Raw genomic sequence first — 22,483 nt, 5'->3', positions numbered from 1 at the left:
TATTGCAACATTACTGACTGGAAAGAAGACAATATTCTCTACCACATCCAAAATTAAGCAAGAAAGAAGCCAACGTCCTCCGCAGACTAAAAACGAACTCTCATACCTATGCCGATATTGTGATGTACCAGACACCCTCCTACACTTGGTGTTGGTGTGCCCACACCGCGAGAAAAATAGTCAAGATGATGCCTCAGAACCGCGATCGAAGAAACGTGGGAGGCAATGTTAAAGGCACAGAGCCTGAAAGATCAGCGAAGTCTGGTGGACCGGGCCCGGGCTGCGGCATTAGCCAACGGCTTTCTGGACTAAGAGAGCCGCCAACCTAGGGCGAAGAAACACTTTCTCGCTGTTTCTCACAATAAACATTCATTGCTCCTCCTTTTACCTTTTCAATATATGTTGGAGCTAAGGGTCCAATGCCAAATCTTTTTGTTCGCATAAGTATCGTAGTTCGCTGGTCATCCGACGTCGCTAGTGGGTCCAATGTCACCATTGGCTAGATCTTGTTCTTTCGAACAGTGAAACATTCAAGTCAAAGAATTTCTTACGGGCTGTTTCTTTATAGCGTAAAGGGTAATCACTGCGCATACGGCATCCAAATGTCATGCTTTCGGAACTCTGTTTCCGTGCCAGAACCACGGCGATATCCCCAACATTCGCCAACAGACATGGTATAGTTGATTTTTTGCGCGCTGGAGTTTCAATTTTCTGGGAAAACCTGCCGCAACGGCTACGGCGTTGTGGAGCTGAGGTCGTGACTGCGATTTCCGGCGACGATCGTCGCCACCACGTTGTGATGGCGGCGGTAAGCAAGAAAGCATGCGTACAGATATTTAGCTGTTTCGGCAGATATCCGGCCACACGGGAATTTTCCTTTCTTAGAGTGCTAGCGACAGTATACCCCTCAGTCTACTTGCTGGCCACGTCGCGATCATTTATTGCATCGAGCTGCCTCCTTTCCAGAGCGGAATAATTTGCCGCTCACATCTATTTCCTACAGGGGCTGAATTCCGGGCTGGGTCCATGCAGAAATCAACTTGTGCACGAATTGCTAAGAGACGGTGCGCGTGCTTCGGGCCACATTAGGTAAATTACGTAACAAACCTTTCACATAAAACGAAAGAAACATTTAGAGATCGTGGCCTCGTACGTGAGCGATGTACAAAATCTTTGTCTTTTCGGGCCATGAAAGACGGCAACTGACAAAAAGGATGGGAAGACAGGTTTCCAAGTTAGAAAATTTTGGGCTGGACAAAACATGAACGGCAGCGTATTTCACAAACTAGGTAAGGAAGGAGCTGATTTTGGCAAAAAGGAAAAATTCTTTTTTTATTTTCTCCGCTACTAATCAACATTCTGTCGCCGAAGAATTGGCAAGTACAGAGTCTTGAAAAATAATCTACCTTTTGCGCAGAGTTAAGACGCAACCAAGCGTGGAAAAAAGCTTCGGGACAGGAGGGAGCATCACTTGTACCTGGTTTATTTGAAAGCAGACGGGTTCACATTCATAGGAGAAGGCCTGGCCAAGTGCGCACGTGCGTTTGCACACAATAATTGTGAAAATGATACATGGCCGTGTGTGACTTGCGCCGTCGGTGTGGTGTACGAAATTCTACTTGATTGCGGGAGGGTGTATATGGGCCAGACAGGCCGTTGCATCAAGGATAGGGCAAGGGAACATGACCTGTCTGTCAAGAATAAGATTAATGCACATTTACCTATGCACTGCTATTCTTACACGTGTGAGCCAGATCTTTTCCATATCCGCATTCTTGGTAAAAGCAAAGATTCCTTGGCACGGGAATTAATGGGGGTTCATTTCAACAACGTGACATGTGACGCCTGTGTCAGCGATATGTGTGTGGCTTTACGCAGTCCTGAACGCCAGTTTCCGCACTGTGTACTTGGATAACGATGCACATTTTGATTATTGTGCGCAAAGGTACATGAGCTAATGGCCACCTTTTCCTGTAAATGTAACCCCGTCTGCTTTGAATAAACTAGTTGCAAGCCACGCTCTTTCCTGTCCTAAACCTTTTTTCCGTGCTTGGTTGCGTCTTAACTCTGTGGAATAGGATGAACCAACTAGCTCAGCAACAAGTATTGGTATAATCTACCAGTAGCCGTATCATGTCGCCATCTCAAGCAACCCGTTACTTGCCCAGCATATTGCCGCGCCTGTTAACTATCATATCGGAGTGAGAATTCTCTAGTGAAGCGGAATTGTATATACGCTGCACATTGTTGTCCTGCAGCGTTACTAACCGTAATTATAGGTGAAAAAGTATGAGAGAGAGAATCAACTTTTGTGCTGAGCCCTTAGTGACGGGTGGTGCGCGCTGGCACCAGATGGGGTGGAACCTTATTCTCAAGTCCCATATGTGTCCAGCAGTTCCTGGCCCCTAGCCGCCAGCGCGAGCTGGGTCGGTAGGTCGGGGCTGGACAACAAGGTCTCCCATCGCTCGGGGGGGTTGGGGCTGGGGAGGGTGGGGGGTAGGGATGGTGGGGGGTTCTTGAGCTTAGTGCACTCTGCAAGGATGTGTGCTAGAGTGCCTTTTGACCGTCTGCAAAAAGGGCATGAAGTGTCATGCTCTGTTGGGAACATCTTATGCAAGAGCACTGGATTCGCTAGCGACCCCGCTTGCATGCGTCGCACGATCGTTTGCTGAATTCGGTTGAGTTGCGGATGCGGACGGGGAAGCCTACATCTGCCGCTTCTGTACATTTGCGTGATGTCTTTGTAGCTTGTCACGGGGTGCGGTAGCCCTGGCTCGTCCTCGGCCCGGATCGATAGTTCTCGGGCATAGTGGTCGGCGAGTGCGTTGCCTTCCACTTGCGAGTGAGCCGGGATCCACACGAGCTCAACGGCCCGCCCCGGTGATTTGCATTTGTTGAGGATCGCTAGTGCCACGGAAGAGATGTTCCCCTTGCGGTAGCTTGCGTAGGCGGTCTGGGAGTCTGTGACAACGGTCCTCACTCCCGGTTGTGCGAGTGCGAGGGCCACGGCCACTTCTTCTGCTTCGGCTGTATTCGTCGTCCGTATCGACGCGCCTGTGACAAGTTTATCGATGGTGGTGACGACCGCCGTTGCTCTGGTTCCGTGCTTGGGAAGTGAGGCGTCCGCGTAGAGGACCTCGGGGTCCTCTTCCAGCTGTCGAGCCAGTGCCTTGGCCCGCGCAGAGCGTCTCTCGTTGTTCCTCCCCGGCTGCATGTTCCGGGGGAGGGGCTTGGTCTTAATAATGTCTCTCCACGTTGTGGGGAGCGGCTCCGTTGTCGGTAGCTGTTCAATTTGCCATCCTATCTTGCGTAGGACGGCCCGACCGTGCTCTGTCCGGCTCAGCCTTACCCTCTGGTGGGATAGGTGTGCTTCCACCAGCTCCTCCACCGTGTTGTGGGCACCCATTTCCAGCAGCTTCTGCGTTGACGAGTAGACTGGGATGCCCATGGCGAGTTTTACTGCTTTCCTTATCGTCGTGTTCAGCGTTTCGCGGTTCACCTTCGCAAGCTGGAGGTACGGGGCGGAGTACGTTACGCGTGACACGACGAATGCCTGCACCAGGCGCAGTGCGTCTTCTTCTTTGATTCCTCTGTTCCGGTTGGTGACTCTCCGGATCATGCTGAGGACTTGCTCGGATGTGGTCTTGATTTTGTTGACGGCTGCGTGCGCCTTGCCGTCGCTGCGCAACAGCAGGCCCAGTATCCGGATCTGCTGCGTTGGTTTGATCTCTGTGCCGTCGATGGTGATGATTATGTTTGGCGGCGGCTCTTTCTTTGGTCTTCCGGGCTGTACCATGAGCAGCTCCGATTTCTGTGGAGCGCAGCTCAGGCCACAGGTCCTGGCATACTCGTGGACGGTCGTTGCCGCTCTCTGCAGGGCTTCCTCCGCCCAGGCATCGGAACCCGCGCGGTTCGTCCACACCGTTATATCGTCGGCATAGAACGCGTGGTCCACGCCCTCGATCTGATTGAGTAGTTCGGGCAGGGGCAGGAGTGCTAGGTTGAAAAGCAGAGGCGACAGGACAGACCCCTGTGGGGTACCCCTGTCTCCGAGCTCCACAGGCTCTGACCGTTCATTTCCTATCCGGATAGTTGCTGATCTATTGGTTAGGAAATCTTTGATATAACCGTAGGTCTTGCGGCCACACCCCGTCTTGCGCAGGTTCTCGAGCACGCTGGCGTGGGACACGTTGTCAAAGGCCCCTTTGAGGTCCAAAGCCAGTATACCCCGGGGCGCGTGCCTCGTTGCTTTTTTAATCACCAATTCGTGTAATTGGATCAAGACGTCTTGGGTGCTCAGGTGCTGGCGGAATCCATACATGGTCGCCGGCATCTGATTTGTCTCGTCCAGGTGTGCTTGAAGTCTTCTGAGAACCATGCGTTCCATGACCTTGCCCACACAGGACGTGAGCGAGATGGGGCGCATGTTCTCGATGGTCAGAGGTTTGCCGGGTTTAGGTATGAACCGTACCTCGGCCTCTTTCCATTCTGCGGGCAACTTCGAGCTTTCCCAGGTTCTGTTGATGTGACCCAGGAGCCCACGTGCCGCCGCATCACTCATGTTATTGAGCAGCTTGTATGTAATGGCGTCCATTCCTGGTGCGCTCGCCTTATTACTCTCGTCTATGGCTGTTAACAACTCCGTGATGGTGAACGGTTCATCCAATGCCGGATTTTCCGGTCCCCCGTACTCCTCCGGTATCGGAAATCGCCCTCTCTCCGTCTTGAGGTAGATCGCCTTGAGGTCTTCAATGAGCCTTTGGCCGTTGCCATCGTAAGCGTTCAGAACTTTGGTGAGGTTGCGGTTGGTTGCGGTCTTGCTGCTCAACGGGTCGATCAGGTGTCTGAGCAGGCACCAGGTCTTGCGCGCCGACAGCTTTCCCTGCAGCCCGTCGCACGTTCTCATCCAGTTCTCTCGGCACAGCTTGGTTGCGTATTCAGCGATCTGTTTGTTGAGGAGCGCGATGCGTTTGACGAGCTTCTTGTTTCGTCGTTGACGCTTCCATCTTCGCGTGAGCGAGTGCCGCGCCTCCCACATGTGTGCTAGTTTGGCGTCGACGAAGGACGTCTGCATCGTTGTCACAACTTCTTGAGTAAATCTGTCGAGCGCGATCTTTTGTTCTCGCGCCCATTCTGCGTACGTTTGATGTCTGCCCTCCTCCGCGTTTTCTCCGGAGGTCTCGTTTTCTTCGTCCGTGTGCTTGCGCATTCGATCCCAGTCGGTGATCCGGGCTTTGCCGAGGGCTGCCCGGTACCTTGGTCCCTTGATCGTTACACTTATGATACTGTGGTCGGAGCCCAGGTCTACGTCTTCGTTCCGCCAGGCCACTTCTAGGGAGCCCGCCATCCACGACAGGTCCGGAGTGGTGTCCCTGTTGACGCTGTTTCCCTTTCGGGTGGCGACGCCCGGTTCATTGAGGAGCGCCATTTCTTGGTCCTCCATTGCCTTTGCTAGAGCCTTGCCTCGTTTAGATTGGTATTTGTAACCCCATGTAGTGTGAGGGGCGTTGAAGTCGCCTAGGACCAGGAGCGGCCTGTTCCCCGCCAACCTCTTCGCCTGGCTCACTGTTGTTTCAAAGTCGTACTGCCTTTGTGACGGCCTGCAGTATGCGCTCATCACAAACAGGTTTCCGGCACTGCCAATAGTCCTTGTGTGAACCTCGACCAGCGTGTGTTCGCAGCCCTTTTGCGCGGTGAGGTGCTGGGTGGCTGCTATGTTGGTGCGCACCAGTAACGCCGTCCCGCCTTCCGTCGGATCCGTGTACGTGATGTAACCCGGGAGTCTGGGTCTGCCGTGTGTCTCTTGTAACGCGATAATATCCGGTTTCTGGTCGAGCCCATCTAAGTGAAGTTGTAACTCGGCTATGTGTGCATGCCATTTCAGACACGCAGTCTACAAACTCTGTTTTCCACTGTACTTGGCCAGTTTATTTTTTGGAAGCGCGCCAGCTGAGCCACATTCCGGTGAGAAGAGTTGTTGCGTGCTCTTCCCTCGCAAGCGTGCGTGACTCCAGCTATATTGGGCACGTGCTGACCTTCAATTACGTTGGTCAAGGAAGCGGCCGGACGGATGGGTTGACTGGCTTTATGCGCAGAACTGTTGGCGCGTCTACAAATTGCACAACATTTGACACATCGTAACGATACGGTCATGGTAACGTCGTGTTAGATTACTTTTGTTTTCCAGTTGCTACTGGAGGCACAGACGTTTCAGGGTAAGCTTTGTGCGAACGTAACATCGTCGCTAGTAACACGATGGATATCATGCCCACGATACAGCTAAGTGGCGCAACCACCGTGTTTCCCTGGCACCATGAGCGCACACGTTGGAAACAAGCACGCAAGTGGCGTGGTTTCCAGCCTTGACCGAGGCTGTACGCGGTACTGCACGGCTTCCTGTTTAAGCGTCCCGTTTCACACCCAAAGAAGGCCGCTAAGTGAGCCACACCTGTCGATATTACCATGCTGTGTTGTGTGCGCATGTTACCCGGAATGGAGCAACCGCGAAGGAGGCAGGCGTTTGAGACAGAGAATACCGATGAAAACCGATACAAGTAGCAACGAAGTGCAGCACGCTGTTGTGAGAACGCCGACGGGTGCGACCTACTTGAGAGTGTTCCTAGCCCGTGGCAGAAGCAGAGGGGCGGAGAAATTAACGAAAGAAAGGAGGGCTAGAGAGCGAGTTGTGCGAGAACACCGAAGACTGCAAGAGGCGGTGAACCCTCCGAAAGCGAAAGGGAAGACACTGCAGAAAACCGGATCCGGACGTTCTCTCCCACCGGCGCAGCCATCTCTCCAAAGGAAAGACATCGCCCTCTGCTGCTGCTGCGTCGTTTCTTAGACCGGACACGCGGCTAGCAGACGACACGCGAGCGACGTCGTCAACGGCTGCCCCGCTGTGGTTTTCCCGAACCCCGTCGGCCCAACCAGTCAACTCTGTGCACGCTTGCATTCGTCTGTGTCAACGTCAGCGGAAGGGGCTGTTCTCAGCTGTCTCATTCAATCATCACGTCTCGCAGGCTCTACAAGACCGCCACCGTAAAGACCCGCCGAGACACCGCGGAAATTGCATGATGCAGATCACACCCGCAATGGTCTGCGGTACCTCAATCGTCTGCTCGATGAACGGTACTCCGTAACGGAATTCGATTGAACCTCAATCTGCTTTGAAGAGGACATTTGTTACAATTCGGTGGCCTCGCGTGCGACGTGTCGCTGGTGACGTTCTGGCTGCGAACCTGGTCAAGCTGCCTCGTGGGGAACATAGAAAGATAAGAGGAATCTGAAAGGGTGAGTTTTTACAATCAGTTACGCTCTCATTTAGCATACCTATCTTAAAAGAAGAATTTATACTTCCCTCTGAATGCGCTGAGCCGCAGTACTACACACATACGTTGTGCCTCTGTAGAGCAGGTAGTGCAGCTCAGTGAAGCACGCATACTGCGTGCGCGAGTTACATTCTAGCTCTGATGAAGTGCAGGGGGAGATCCCGGTTTCTAGCAGTTTGTCCCATTGTCTAAAACTCCGAAATTCATTTTGCCAAACATCACAATGAACGAATTCCAACGTATAGTATACTCGTACAATCTGTGTTCGTATTTTGAGGCGAGTTACATTGCAGGTGAAGCGTTGACACTGCGAGCAAACGTGATCCTCTCGGACTTACTTCTAACTCACACGGATTCTGGACTCCACGAGTTTCTAAACTTGACTGACATTAACCTGAGGGGCTTTATGTAGTAACCATGCATGGGTTTGCGGTCAAAGTTCTTTTCCTTTCTTCTATGACAGTTCTTTATAAAAGATACAGGTTTGTGGGAGACCGGGCAGGCTTTGCGCTTATGTTTGGCCTGGTAACACCGGGAATGTCTGCAACGTATTTCCAATAAGTTAGACATTCGAAATGTCTACTGCGCTGCGACGCACGACATTTAGTTTCAGCTCCCACCACCCTTCTCGCTATGTCTTTGCGTAGTAGCACCGGCAAAGGACAATCGAGGAAAATTTGCAGGGTCTCCAGGGAAATTTCTCTTGGTCAAATTTTAAAATAAATGTGCACAATAAGATGTTGACTCCTGCCAGAGGTATTGACTACTCTGCTTGGACATGCAACGAAAAAGAAGGTGGTAAAAACTGTTTAATAAAGAAATCTCAATAACCTTCCATGTCGGAACTATGGAACTTGAAAGAGCATTCGTTGTGTTGAGTTCTACCGTGCCGTTTGTCGCGTCTTCGCCGAGTATCCAGCGAGGAAGCGGCTACAGCCGTTGCTTCCGCACGATAACGAATGAGCGGGCCCCCGTCGCGCGCCGATGTCGAGGAAGACGCCTTGGGTGGGACCATGCATCCTGAGAGCGTACACACTCCCTCCACTTCCTCTTTTCGCTTCCCTCGAACTGCGCAAGCAGCACACCGAAAGCGTGGGGCAGCTACGCTCGCGTGATACGTCCCTTAAGGAAGCGAATGTTTACGGCTGATATCTGACACAGCGGCAGGTGAGGGCAGCGAATAAAAACGGACCGATCGGCGGTCATCGTTTCCATGCGTCAAAACAACAGTGGTTTTTAATAAACGTGCTCGATAAACTCGGGAAGAGTTAATTTAGCGCGAGAACGAACAAGAAGTCGAGAAGGAACATGGAACACGGGTATGGCAGCGCTACTTTCAACAACAGTCACCATTTCAGAAACTGATTCTCGTCACAGTGCAGATGCAGACCACCAGTTCCAGAAAAGTAGAAAAATAAAAGCGAGCGAAAACAATGGTGAACAAATTTGATACCTTAATAAAAACATTACACCACACGCAATAATTCAAGAAAACGGAAACATGTCCACTGGACTTTTCGTTGGGTTCAGTTTCATGCGGGAAGGTTTAGACATGAGAGGGGGTCTGAAATTTATATTCATTTCGATGCAGAATTGCAAACGGTAAATTGACGCTTTCCTGACCACATTATATTCATATTCTCTTTGATTAATTCCTTCTGAATTTGTATTCATCTTGATACAATGTTACAGACGGAAAACTGAGGCACTCTTGACCGTCTTCAAGTCTGCATTATCAAAACACCATTTACCTTCAATTCCGATACTAAATCCAAAGTGACTTACTGCTCGTGTCGCTAGTATGAATGTATTTTCTGCCTAAATGAACACGTTTGTGTAGCGCTATTTTCTGACACCTGCTTTTAGTTTCTTTGCATGTTTTGCACTATTTCCATCATGCCTCCATTTAACAGGTTTGTTCAAAGCCATATATTTTCAGCCAAGGGACGACAACATTGCCATTAACCTGACGAGGCTTTTTGCTAGTTTCAAACGTCGTTTCGTGCACATAACACACACATGCGAGAGAGAAAGCTACCAACGCAAAGCATCGATAGGGAGATAAGAGTGTCGCGTAATAAAGGCTCCGTTGAAACAGTCCGACAGTATGTGTCGACGTACACTCGCCCGTAGGCGAACCCAGCGATTTGAGCAAGGATAGAGCCAGTCCCACGCGCGTCGAAGGCTTCAGCACTGGCGTGTGCGGCCAGTCGTGAGGATGCGAGGCAGAACTTGACCGGCCACGTGAAACCTTTAACGCCAACTCGTGGATATCGAGAGGGAAGCTGTAAACTCGTGCTTGGTCGCCCGACTCTGTACAGCGCTGACTTCGGTTGGTTGCTTGGTTGGCCTTTATATATCCGTGGCTCATACAAAGTACGGGGCATTAGTTGGTTGGTTAGTTTTTCGTTGGGAGGGAGATGCTTCCTTCCCTCTTCTCAGTGTCTTCACCTCGCGCCTGCCTCTCCCTTTTCTTTCATTTCTCCCCAACCTCGCCATTCAGGAACATCGTCGTTCTCTTCTGGCGCATCACGCACACGCAACATCATTGCTTCACGCCCACTTCACACGCCTCGCCAAATAGCCCGGCAAAGCGTTCCGGTGGGAAACACGTGCCTTAGTCGCAAACCAACAATATTTATACACCGAGCAGAAAACAATCGCACGAAGTGTTTTCAACGCTTATAAACTATCATCCTTCAACGCCCGATTTTAGACGATATATTCCGACTAAGGCTCTTTTTATGTACGACTTGAAATTCATTGAAGGAGTGGAAGGCGAATAATGCATATTAGAAAGAATAAAATTCAGTCACCGATCATGTCAAGAAGATGCAAAAAATGGCGTTTATGAAGGCCTACAGTTTCCTTGTTCACATGTTTATTTATGAGGCGAAATTTCCCTCCGGGAGCAAGAATAAAGCAAAGGCACGTTTCCTTCCGTCCTGCTAAGGTTGTGAGCCGTTGTGTGAATCAAGAGCGATTCTAGAAGAAGCCAACTAGCCGGGTTCTTTGGTAATTATCGATGCGTTATTGCAGTCTACGTGGTGATCATACTCACTACGCTCTTCTTACTTTTCTAGAAGTAACTAACTTAGCTTCGTGTTTTCAGTTTATTTCCGTTTTCAAATGACGTGATCTTAGACACTGTTCCTTCTATTTTAACATTCACTAGCAGCATGACCCGCAGTGACAGGCCCTATATACTGTGTGTGACCTGTACTTTGTGTGTCCTTCTTTATTCTTTGATATTTGTCGTACTGCTCTTTCTTTTCTCTTTCCTCGCCTTCTTCCTATCTTCCCTTTCTATGTTTCTGTCTCCTTCTTGAAGAGTAGGCAGTCATACCCGCTAAGGTGGCTGCGCGACTGGCAGCTCGAGGCACTTTGCGTGAATTCGCGGGCTTGTTTCGTGCTCGGATAAACACTTTTATGCAGCACGTATTGAGTAACAAAAAGCTGTATCGGGAGTCTTTCGTGTTACTCTACAATTTTCTTCTTGACACATTTCACCTAATTATAATATTTGATAAATTGAATAAATAATTAGAGTAATTATGCAATTAGGCAATCCGCAAAAGATTATTTGAGTATCTCCAAGCGACGGCAAACAACATTACCTTGGTTCCGTTCAGATAGTGGCAATTTTATATCTATAAATCTTGGTGCATGATAGTTGGGATACCCCGTATAGTATATGTTTGGCTATGCTGTGCATTTACTGTCGTGCAGTTGGTGATGATTTATCCTTATTTATGTCATATTTATTTGTAGGGGGTAATTAGTTATTCCACTAATGATTTTATTTTGCTTCTATCGCTACTGCGTTATCTTGGCAATGAAGTCAGGGACATACCATGAACACTATCTATGTACTTTGTGTAAATACACACTTTTTCATAGGGTCAACAGAACTAGTCAAGCTCCTATCCTAGAGGTTATCCGACATTTCTTTGTGATGTCCGAATAAAATAACAATCTTTGTTTCTGTTGTCGGAAGTACCGGTGGAACTGCCCGTGGTGCAAGTGGCGGCGAAGTCACTATCTAGGGGTGTGCGAATAGCGATTCTTGAGACCGAATCGAATACGAATCGAAAAGTGCCAGAAGTGAAGCGAATATTGAATAGTTTTCGAATAATGAACAGCCTTTATAAACATTACGATAAAACGATGTTTGCATTCTAGTATTTCTAAATCGAAATGTTTGTGCCACTTCATCGAATAGTATGAGGCGTTGTTTATTAAAGCACAAATGGAACACAAGGAGCAAACAAGCAGTTTCTTCGCATGCACACGGCTCTTCAGAGAGTTCGAATGATCGCCATACTTTAAAGTATGGCTACCTCAACGATGTAGCGTCCTCCACAACGTTCTCACGTTTTGTGCCTGTATTGTGCCCGCGGGGGTTAGAATTTACCGTATTTGTGCTCCAATTTTATATTTCTTTGGGCACAGTTGACGTTTTCAAACATTCGAAATGTATTCGAAATGTATTCGCATTTGCGAATACTGACTATTCAATTTGAAGGCTGTATCGAATAGGACACTATTAGATTTCTTATTAGAAAGTTTCGAGTATTTCGAGTACGGAAGCTGAAAGGACACTCGATAGTGCTCCCTTACTTACGCCTTAGCATGTCGAGTGTTCTCTTAGCTTCCGTACTGGTTAAACTGGGTAAACACGAGCGTGTGGTCGTGTTATGAGAGCGTGGTAACAACTCGATGTAGTGACAGAATTTTCCTTAATGCATTTCGCGCAAGACCTTCCGTATCTCAAACCTGAGAGACTGGGGATACCGCTCTTCTTTCCCCAAACTTCTGTTCCCCTTTCAAGCTTCTTTCTATTTACCCGAGGTTCAGGATGTTGTCGTGCCGCCTTTCTCGTTCACAGGATATAGGCAATGAAAATTACATTCTGGGTAGCCTTGGCAGTTTTTTCTGAAGTGATAAACATTTATAATGACACTGCGTGACCTTCCGATCTTATGATAAAGCTTATAGCAGCCTATCGTACACTACCATCACATAAAATACTAATATTTCCTTTTTTCTTGCATCCTTAGGTAGGAGAGGTAGGCGCCAAACGCGCGTGATAAAAGTGCATGCAGTAAAGACAGATGTCCCCGTCCCACTTTGAAAGCGCAAACGTCGTTGCAGCTTCTTGTTCTTCGCAGCAGCCATCTGATAGTGGCAAGTGCGTAGTATAAGACAGGTAGTTCCTTCACAGATACTGGAAAGAAGGTTCATTCAGCTTTGTCATTTAGAGATAGCAAGAGCATAAGTGGGGCCACAGAAGGTACATAAGTTGGCTTGACCATTTATGATTTCTACATTGTTGTATTATAATTCATACCCTGCGTAGATATCAAGGATAAGAGAATTATATAGCATATACTACGGAAGCAATATAATTGGGAACTTGGTCATGCAGAAAGGCAATTCGCGCAGCAATGAGCCACAGAAAGCGGCTTCTACCAGTAGACGCTTCTCCTTTCCTTTCTAGCTCGAACACAGACGTAGCTCCAGGATGTCAGAAAATAACTTGCGCACTCTCTCTTCGCACGATTGAAAAATCGTGGCACTCAATATGCTTTCCTTTGTGACGAAGGTCGATACCTTTGCCCACAAAGGTCACATTTATTTTTGTGGGGGTAACCCGTACGTTTAACTAACGGCTGAACATAACTGTTTGGCGGTTATTGAAGGCCTAAACTTTCGTGGTTATGTGGACGTAGTAGCAACTCAAGGATCCATCACACGCATTCCAGCTTGATTTATGACTGTGACGCGTTGTAGAAACTATAACTATAAGCTCTGCAACTGATTTCAACCACTGCCGCTGTAGGAAGCAGCACAAGAGGGTACACAACGCTCAAGACATGAAGATAAAGATCACTCGTCATTGCGTAAGATCGCCGTTTTTCTCAGGAACGACGGCTTATCTTTGGCTTCTGTAAATGCGTTTATTAGTCACCGGCACTTGAGACCGACCGCTTGGGCAGGGCACAGACACGGCACGAGCGACGTTCTCCGAGCAAAATCGCTGGAAAAAGCATGGCGTCCTTCTTCTTGGCTGCATTTTCTACTAATTTATTACTGCAGGGTTCGCATTCAGGATGAGACCTCAGCCGCTAGTCCTTCCATGTCTATTTCATTTCTGCTGTATTTTGCCTTTGTTTGTTGCAGCAGTTGTTCTTCGTACTTTTTTCAAGTGGTGTGCTGTTTGCGCGTCGACGAAAGGGGATCATTACGGCCCTTGCTAGCCTCGTTGCCCCGAAGTCCTCGTGCCGAAGGCTAATGCGTCAGCATTTGTGGTGTCGGTCGAAACCTACAAACAAGTTCTGTTGCCATATTATGCGGATGTGGTTATGTCCCGAACTCTCGGGAATACGCGAGAGAGGAACGCGCGCATGGTTCGCTCCGGTCCGGCGTGAGTGACCTTCTCGCGGATGCCCCTGTGGAGTACAGCGTGCCAGCCGGGGCAGCGTCGTGGTTCCTTCGTTCGCAGCGAGCGACTCAACGGCCGCCCTACCAATTGTTGTCCGACCTGGGAAAGCCCGCGAGCTGGCGTTTACCTTGACACAGCGATCGCGGTGAACGTACCGCGTAATTCCTTCAAGGTCTCGGCGAACTCTTGCCGGCCCACCGGCGTTTAGGCTCGTCTTCGCCGACAGCTGGCCGCGCCACCCAGTGTGCATTCGCTGCCAACTCGCCTCTCTTTGCGTCGCCATGATGTTGCGAAAGCTTAAAGCGTATGATTTTTCCATCTCGTGTTAGAAAGGCCGTCAACTAGACTGAAAGTAACGCAGTATCTGTGATTGTACTGTTCGAAAAAGCCAGCCTGGTGACAGTCATGGAAATTAGGTGGTAGGTTACAACTCACTGCGGTAGTCCAGATTAGAGCATTGCACGGGCCCGAGCTGGCGCAAAAGCCCTGGCCGGGTAAAGCGATTTCTGGTGACCCTGGGTCGAGCCTGAGCCCGAGCCGTTGCCTGGGCTTTCAATGATAGACGTCAGTTGGCACCTGCAACATTTGCGCTTGTCCGAGGCATTCTGTGCAACGCTCGGGGGCCAATTTGGGAAAACTGATTTTAGTTTGCTTAGCAAAAAAAAAAAATGAAAAGGGTGGTTGCTTTTCTTTGTTTGATTTCGTTTTGCAAAGTCTTTTCTGATTCTTCTTTCTTTTTTTTTTGCTGCTACAAGAACAACGCTTGTTCTCGCGAGATAAAAGAGATATATGCAAGAAAACGCTCTGAATACGGCCTGACAGTTAGCAGTATTTGCGATTGCATTATTTCGCCGCTCTGAATACAGATATTGTATTGCGATGGCGTTATTTTTTCTCCTTTTTTATTTATTGCACCACATGGACGATTGCTTTATGCCACAACAGTAAATATAGGTAGTCACCGCTTTAGCAGGTTTCGCAGTTATCTTCATGAAGCTTAAATTTATGCATGAGAATGTGTGAAATTTATGCATGCGCTCAGATGGGTTTGTAGAGCCATGCCTTTCTCACCTTCATTCTTCTCGTGGCTAAGTTGGTATATGCGCGTTTGAGGTTTCAGCTGTTTATGTATCTAACAAATTTGAAGCTATTTCTTTCTGCAGGGATTAATTTACGAAAGCCATTTTATTGCGAGAGCAGTTGGGGTGAAGAAGTGCTCGCGCCGCCCCCGTCGCGCTGTCAGGGTATTGACGCGCGCGCGTAGCCCGCACATGGAGGGTTGTGTTTAGCTGCAAAAGCGTCAAAGGCAATTACGTCACTCTCACGCTGGGTATGAAGCCGGGCTAGCTTGTACTCCATTGTTTTCCACGCTGTGTAACAAAAGGAATGACCGTCGCGATCCGCATAATCGGCTCTGCCGTAGTGAGGGCAGCATATTGGCTGCTATATAGTGCATCTGACATTTGCGTTGTACGCTCACACACTAGCGTTCCTACTGCGAAGTTGTCTACTCACCACACCGTGGCCCATACAGTGGTCTGGGCGAAAAGAACAGGAAACGTCAAGCTATATCTAGCGCTGTCAAATGCCGATAGGTTTGCCAGTTTTGCTTCTGCCTCACCTCGTGCACCGTCGAGGTACGACGCCAGTAACGCCGTTGCCAGCATTCCTCACGCGACAGCCTAGGGACGCGGCAGAAATATGTTAGCGGACGCTGGTCCCGCTGCGCTGCACCAGTAGTCTGGCCTGCTGCGTGGCGCCATGCGTGGCGCCCACGCGTATTGTTGGAACAGCGTGCGAGGAGCCAGAGAGCGCAACGCTTAACCTCGCTATCGCTCTCAATGCTTTGCCTTATGGCGAAACTCTCTTATTTTACATGTGCGCATAATTCTTGCAGTTTACATGAAGAGCTGTGTACACTAGTACACACACTGTACACAAACGCAAACAAGGGCGTGTACAGCTTAGCTGTACACGCCCTTTGTAGGAAAAAGTAGTTCGCAATGTTTTGTTGTCAATGCATGTGCTTGTATTGTAATGTCTTAGAACAAACCCTTTAGACCAGGATAGTTGTAAGCCATTTATAGACTAGATTATGGAGTTTTACGTGCCAAAACAACTTTCCGATTATGAGGCACGCCATAGTGGGGGACTACGCAAGTTTGGACTACCTGGGGTTCTTTAACCTGCACCTAAATCGAAGTACACGACTGCCTTCCCATTTCGCCCCCATCGAAATGCGGCTGCCGTGGCCGGGACTCGATCGCGTGACCTCGTGCTTAGCAGCCCAGCACCAGGTATTTAGAGACTAAGTTCCTATAGTCGCGAGCCCGGGCTGGACCTGGTCATGCAGGCACGTGTCTGGGCTGGGGCGAAGTCGAAAAAAAATTAGGGCCATGCAGTGCTCGAGCCCATGTATTATACAGCAGCGTTAAGTGCACTATAAATCCAGAAAATGCACAAGGCGGCAACTTTCGTAGTTTTGAATATTGGTGGCATGAATGCAACCGACGTTCTGAAAAAAAAATAATGTGAAAATGTTGGTGAAGCTAGCTACGAAAAATGTTTGAGCACATATCGCATAATTCCTTAAAATAAGAAAGAGATGTTACAATTACCTTAGCTATGTCGCACTTTCTAGTGGGCACCCATATGAAATATTATTTTACAACTTTCACGAAATCACCACAGTGCATAGGTCAGTTTTGCGAAAGTAGCACGCACAGTTTATTCGTATAATTGGGACTGGCACATAGCATGTTAGTTCTGTTTGTTTCATATGTCCCACATGATGCAATTAACGGAACTGGGATATCTATTTTAATACACGAGGTACAGTGCTCAAGAACGCTTGGATTTTTCAATGACTTCTAGCTTTCTGCATAATATCGACGAGGCCAAGTTATGTCTACGTATGCAACAGACCTGATCAAAATTGGTTTTTGAAATGCTCAAGTAAGCCAGTTCTTCGTTTTGTTATGTTTCAGTAGTATACCACTAAATTTAATTGTTTTAATATGTTTCGATATGGTACCTACAAATGTGAATATTCCTCTTAAGAAAGCACCGTATCTTAACGGGAAAACACTAACGCTTAATAAGTGTAATGCGGTATTGACTATTTATAGCCTAATTTCCCAGTGTCGCTGGATACGACCCTGGACTAACCACGGTAAATGGAAATACTTGTCGTTTTTTATTGATTAAATGACAATACCCTGGGAAAATAAGCCATGGATGGGCGGGCTGTCGCAATCTACAAAAACACTCCAACAACTAAAGAATGCCAAAAAAGCTACATAATAAAGAAACAAAGGCGGAAAGCGGAAGAACAGCGGAATCATCACATAACTCAGTTATATATCATCTTGTTCTATATGTGTAGCCTAAGTAAGAGAGTGATAGTGGAATGAAGGTGTTCGTAATAAAGAAAACTTGATGTTTTAGCAAGCAAGCTGTGGCACTGCAATCAAGTTCTGCGTTCCATAATTTTCTTCATGGGCAGTGGTTAGTCATAACACATATCTAAGCAGCGATGCTGAAACGTTTGGCCCTCTCGGACCAGTCCGATTGCCTGGCCTTGGCAGAAAATTCGCGCTGCTGCACAAGGCGCTTAGGCGAGCTAGAGGCATTTGCGCAAACCGAATACATCACAGGATTGCTGGAGATAAAATATTTAGCTTTTATTGAAGGTGCTCTCACATTTACAAATGGGGTGAACATGCCAAGTCACTACTCAGCTTCGAACGCATTCACTAAAGCTCCGGCCACACAAATATTAGTGTTCTTCGAAGGGCATTTGCCGAAAATGAATGCGCAGTAAGATTGCTACCGGAAAACGGTTATCTAAGCAGTGGGCTTGGACAAACAGCCGCAAGACAAGCGATTGCTTGTTTTGCAAGTGCGCCTCGCTCACGCCAGGCGGCGCTTTATGCCAGCGCACACTGCCTTCGTACCATCTGTGTTGTATGAAGGCCCCCTGTAACGCACACGCGGGCTCAACAAAGAAAAACAAAACTCGCGCGCCGCGGTGGACCAATTTAGAAGCTGGCGTTGTGGAAGACGAACGTGGCTGGAGCTGAACTGCCGTCAGTCGGCCGAGTTGCTTTAACTCTGCGGGAAATCACGGAACGCAGCCCGCGGCTAAACCTGTAGACGTCCGGCGCCGTGCACGAAGTTGCCTGCGAAGCCTTTCGCACTAGCACCACTTCAGACCGGTGGCCAGCCCAGCGCCGAAACCATGGATCCAGAGGAAGAACAAGAGATCAGTGAGATATTTATGCTTACTTCGACAGCCTCGCATTTTTCGTTTGTGGTTGTGCGTGTTATTGGCTCTGTAGACGCAGGATACAGGCACACATTTACTGCCGACTCCGAAGTGCGGCACACATCTCATTGCGCAAAATGCGCGCTTTGATCGGTGATCAAATGAAAAAGTACGCAGCCCAGATTACAGCGCAGTAATGCCGCAGCCTAAAATGAACACGGTATTGCCGCACACAGCCAAGCCAAAGCCAAGCCGAAGTCTTTTTTGCACGTGCTAAGTGACTATCATTACGTTGCTGAGCCCGACGTCGCGATTTCAATGCGAGCCATGGTGGCTACGCGGGGCAGCCAATGCTGCGCTGCCGCAGGCACTGCAACTGAGTACGAAGTCCGGGATGCAGCTCTACCAGCGACCATTCTTTGCTAGCGTGCACCGAAACCGCACGACACCGGTCCTCTGGCGACCGTAGAAACAATGACAGTAACACCGCAGCTCGCGTTGCAAGGTACATGCCTCCTAAACTTAGGCGCGATCAGTGTAAATTAATTAAATATACATATACGGAAGCTTGAACACGTTAATGGCAGCCTGATATTTTGTGGCGACATCACAACAATATCGCTCCTTACAATAAAAATCTTTCACGTGCGATGCTCCTAAGCTTCTAAATACTTCGCGCTTTCAGGTGCGTAGTGCTGTCGATGGTTGAACGGACGTGCGTATGAGTAGATGGACTGACGGAGAGATTAGTCACTGCCTTTTTATACGATATTATCCTAGCTCCTTTTGTGGCATTTTCTCCACCTACATGACTGACAGTCATATATTCTGCATTTTATTTCCGTGATTTCAACATTTTTGACCAATTGATGGGCTGGGCGATAACGTATATCACCGATACATGAGTTGATTGGGTCATTGAAAAACCCAAACAGCTGTAGCAATATTTTCTGTGCACATCTTTTTGATCCTTGAGGCCACAAAACCTTTTCTGGACATTTCAGGTGCACGAAATGAGCGGCTCCACCAGCTGCCAAGAACGATATATGCTGCGTGCGATATAGAGCTTATAGTGCGAGTATATAATGACCGGCGGTCATTTTGAAACAGGTGCTGCGCGTCAAGGACAACTTGAAAAATAAATATTCTCGGCCATAACCTTAGTGTGAAAAAAATTATGGGGTTTTACGTGCCAAAACCACTTTCTGATTATGAGGCACGCCGTAGTGGAGGACTCCGGAAATTTCGAGGTTCTTTAACGTGCACCTAAATCTAAGTACACGGGTGTTTTCGCATTTCGCCCCCATCGAAATGCGGCCGCCGTGGCCGGGACTCAATCCCGCGACCTTGTGCTCAGCAGCCTAACACCAAACCTTAGTGTGGAGTATTCGGTCTATTGCTTTAGCAGACATGTCAGAAGCGCGAAACTAAGACTGTGACAGGAGTAACAACAGCCACATATACGAGGGCCTTCACTAAGTGTTGGCTTGGGATAGTTGGGTAGGTTCTATGCTTGAAAAACACGTAAAGGGCACACAGTATGAGACTAGAACACAAGCGTTGTGTTTGTGTCCTTTGGCCATTCGTATTCGTCTTTTGCGCTGTTATCAAGTACGGCAAGTAGTTTTGCGAACCGGTTACCTCTGGGATTTCAGTGATATTTCAATGGATATCTTTCTGACCAGGGATTGACGGTAACGACACCGATGTCAATTTTGCACTACGAGCTTTGCGCGAACGCCGCATCGGTAACAAGCTTGAATAGCCGCGCAGTCGAAGCAAAGGACTTTAGAGCACACGCGAACTAGTCGCACTCTCGGCCGATCGCATTTAAGGGTGCACTTTCACTTTTGCGTCACGTGGTGTCCTGCGCGACGCCTTTTTGGGGCGACGGGCATACCGGTTCGTGCCAATGCTCGAACAATGAGTGGGCTCTGGAAGCGATATCCCGGAACGTGAAGGCGTGCCGATCCAGTCACGTGTGCTGAAGAAGAAAAAAGCGACAGCCCTTAAAGTTATTCATTGAGCGCACAACGACCCGATTCTTGAGCCATTTCTCAGAGTTGGTGCGTGACATGTTTTGAAGGCACATCATCATTGCTTTCACGCAACGTCCGCATTCAATATGGCGTGGCGTTCCAAGATGGCTCGCTGCTCTTCGCCGCTCACCGGTCTTGTCATGTCTCTGAGATTAGTCAAGGCGGGCGGCCTTCACTAATGGCATGCCCAGCATCAAAACTGACGGACATTTTCTCTTACGAACTATTCTAGCGTAAGAGCTTTTTGTGAATACGGGCCCTGATAAACAGAACAAGAACGGAAGTCTTCCCATAGTTTATTCGCTAGTTGGAATTTGTGCACCAAAATATCTCCTCTGCTTCAGGCTAAAAGGGCCCAGCGAGCGGTAACTTCATGCTCGGACAGGACAGTAATTACTATGTTCTCTTGAAGGCTATAACATCTACTAGCCTTATCGGAGGTCTCTATCAGAATCTTGAGACACTAAGATATTACCAGAGAGCCCTTAAAATGTACAACCTTTGCGCACTATTCTGCAGGCTGATAGCAAAGAGTATTGACCATAATACTATTTTTCACTCTATTCTTGGCTCGTCGGTATTTAAAGTCATTTGTCTAAAATGGAAATTAGTTTCTGTAGGCAGTTTCTGTGGTCATAGTTCCTGTAGAGCTAATTGGGAAGAATGTTGGGAGCCACCTTAGTCAGTGCTAGGGACACGTGTCAAACATGTACTTTTTGTTTCATTGTGTTCTTGCATGTGTTATGTTATACTGCGCATTAAACAATCTCCCATTAACCTATTTTCATGCATATATTGCGGACCAAGTTATACGATCATTTTCTATAGTCCAATTCTGTCGTTTAAAATTCATCATTTCAAATGAACGGCAAACACATGTGTAAAGCTCTGAGGGTTTATAACGGAAAAAATAAATAACATTTAGAAGCACATGCGTCACTGTACGAAAGGCGACATAACAAGTTCGAGCACCGGAAGTGTCGCACAGGGAAAGTGCCTCAAGATTGGCTTTAATGACAGTCTTGATTACGACAAAGTGCCGCCAGGCGACGGCCGCTAATTGGTGTTTCTTGCTCTCGTGAGTGAGCTTGGCGCGCAAGACCGAGTTGGCCTCCCTCGCATCTGGAATCGCTGGAACGATTCATGACCTTAACTGTTGTATTGTAGGCTTTTCCATTCATTTCATTGAAATGTTCTTATGCTGTTGCAAGGACTTTAGAAATAGGCGCATGCTAAAGGCAAGTGCTGGGGAACATCTATCCCGTTTCGATCATTGCTAAGGATTTCCTCTGAAGTAAACTTTACCAACTGGAGACCATGTGGTCCCGAAAGTGTATAATTTAACATTAGTTTCTAGAAGAATCAGTAGTAACACCGCCGAAGTAACAAATTCTCATTCGCTATTAAATGCGCCTTCGGGCTCTGTGGAGAGTCGTCTCATGTTGGGGTTATGAGACGGTTTTATTAGCGCGCTCGTCAAAACAACATCCAGGCGGCAACAGCTCCGGGAAAGGGCGAATGTTTTGTGCAATCATCTGCGACGCAGTAAAGTGTGCACCACGTGACGTAGGTGTTCCAACACAATGGTGTCCCACAGCGCACATCGCGCCAAGGCGCACCACTTAGATAGGCCAGTTGGTGGGGTGCGGCCTCCATTGTTGTTGACACTCCGCTTTTGTTCCCGCTTGGCGCGACAGGCTGCTCCTGTGGCGTCTGCATCCGCACAATGTAATTGCTCTCGGGCGTGCGACACAAGCCAAATGCAGCGACTGTGTTCGGCTACGAGTGTGCCCCGTGTATTCCCGTCTTGGCGGCATGTTTTCAGAATTGAAATTAAATTGTATATAGTCTCACATCTCCAGATTGTACATTTGATTACGAGAAACTCCGTAGTGAAGGGTCCCGGATGATTCTATTCGTGAAGACTCTCGATCTGCAAAACCTCATTAAAGTTTTACCATACCATACCATCTGGGTTCTATAAGGGTCCCGAAATTTGAACATAGTAAGAAAACGTCGCCGATCGGTAGAAGGGGCTCCTGTGAATATGCGTCAGATATTATTGCACCTCATAGATCGGAGAATTCAGAATCTCCTGTCAAAAAACAGTGAAAAATCGCTCGCTCTCGTCTTCGCAGTGCCTCCCTGCAGCGTCGCAAGCAGCGAAGCCCACCAACAGCTATTGGCTGGTTTCGTGATTGCAAGAACACTCCCAGTTATACTACTATTGCTAATGTTGAGTTAAATAAATGAAAGTTATGTGCGTCTGCGATACCAGAATAAGAGAGAGAAGCATTTCACTTTTGCTCTGCCGGTCTACACGCGGCAGTTGCGCGTCGCTGCGTCAACTGCGCGTTGCCTCGGAGATGGCGGCGATGTGCTGCGTGGCGTCCATGAGCCGCGG

At 48.3% G+C, this 22,483-nt stretch overlaps 1 protein-coding gene across 3 annotated transcripts in view; it reads left to right on the top strand.

Moving 5' to 3' along the window:
- The window catches only part of LOC135895998 (polyunsaturated fatty acid 5-lipoxygenase-like), a 443,319-nt gene that overhangs the window by 353,297 nt on the left and 67,539 nt on the right, over window positions 1-22,483 (top strand). Inside the window, exon 1 of one of the 3 annotated variants that reach the window (XM_070535009.1) lies at window positions 6,172-7,290. The exons of 1 other annotated variant lie outside the window; for it this stretch is intronic. Coding sequence is in view for 1 of the 2 variants with exons in the window: in XM_070535008.1 (XP_070391109.1) it covers window positions 18,014-18,041 (28 nt within the window). In the remaining variant the exon portion in view is untranslated. Of the gene's footprint in view, window positions 1-6,171; window positions 7,291-17,827; window positions 18,042-22,483 lie in introns of those variants that run through there. One more of the 3 variants, XM_070535008.1, reaches the window with a different exon arrangement.

The sequence above is a fragment of the Dermacentor albipictus genome, chromosome 3 (genome assembly GCF_038994185.2).
Source record: "Dermacentor albipictus isolate Rhodes 1998 colony chromosome 3, USDA_Dalb.pri_finalv2, whole genome shotgun sequence".
Classification (NCBI taxonomy): domain Eukaryota; kingdom Metazoa; phylum Arthropoda; class Arachnida; order Ixodida; family Ixodidae; genus Dermacentor; species Dermacentor albipictus.
Note: the sequence above shows the minus strand (reverse complement) of the source record. Positions and strands in the feature narration are given on the sequence as shown.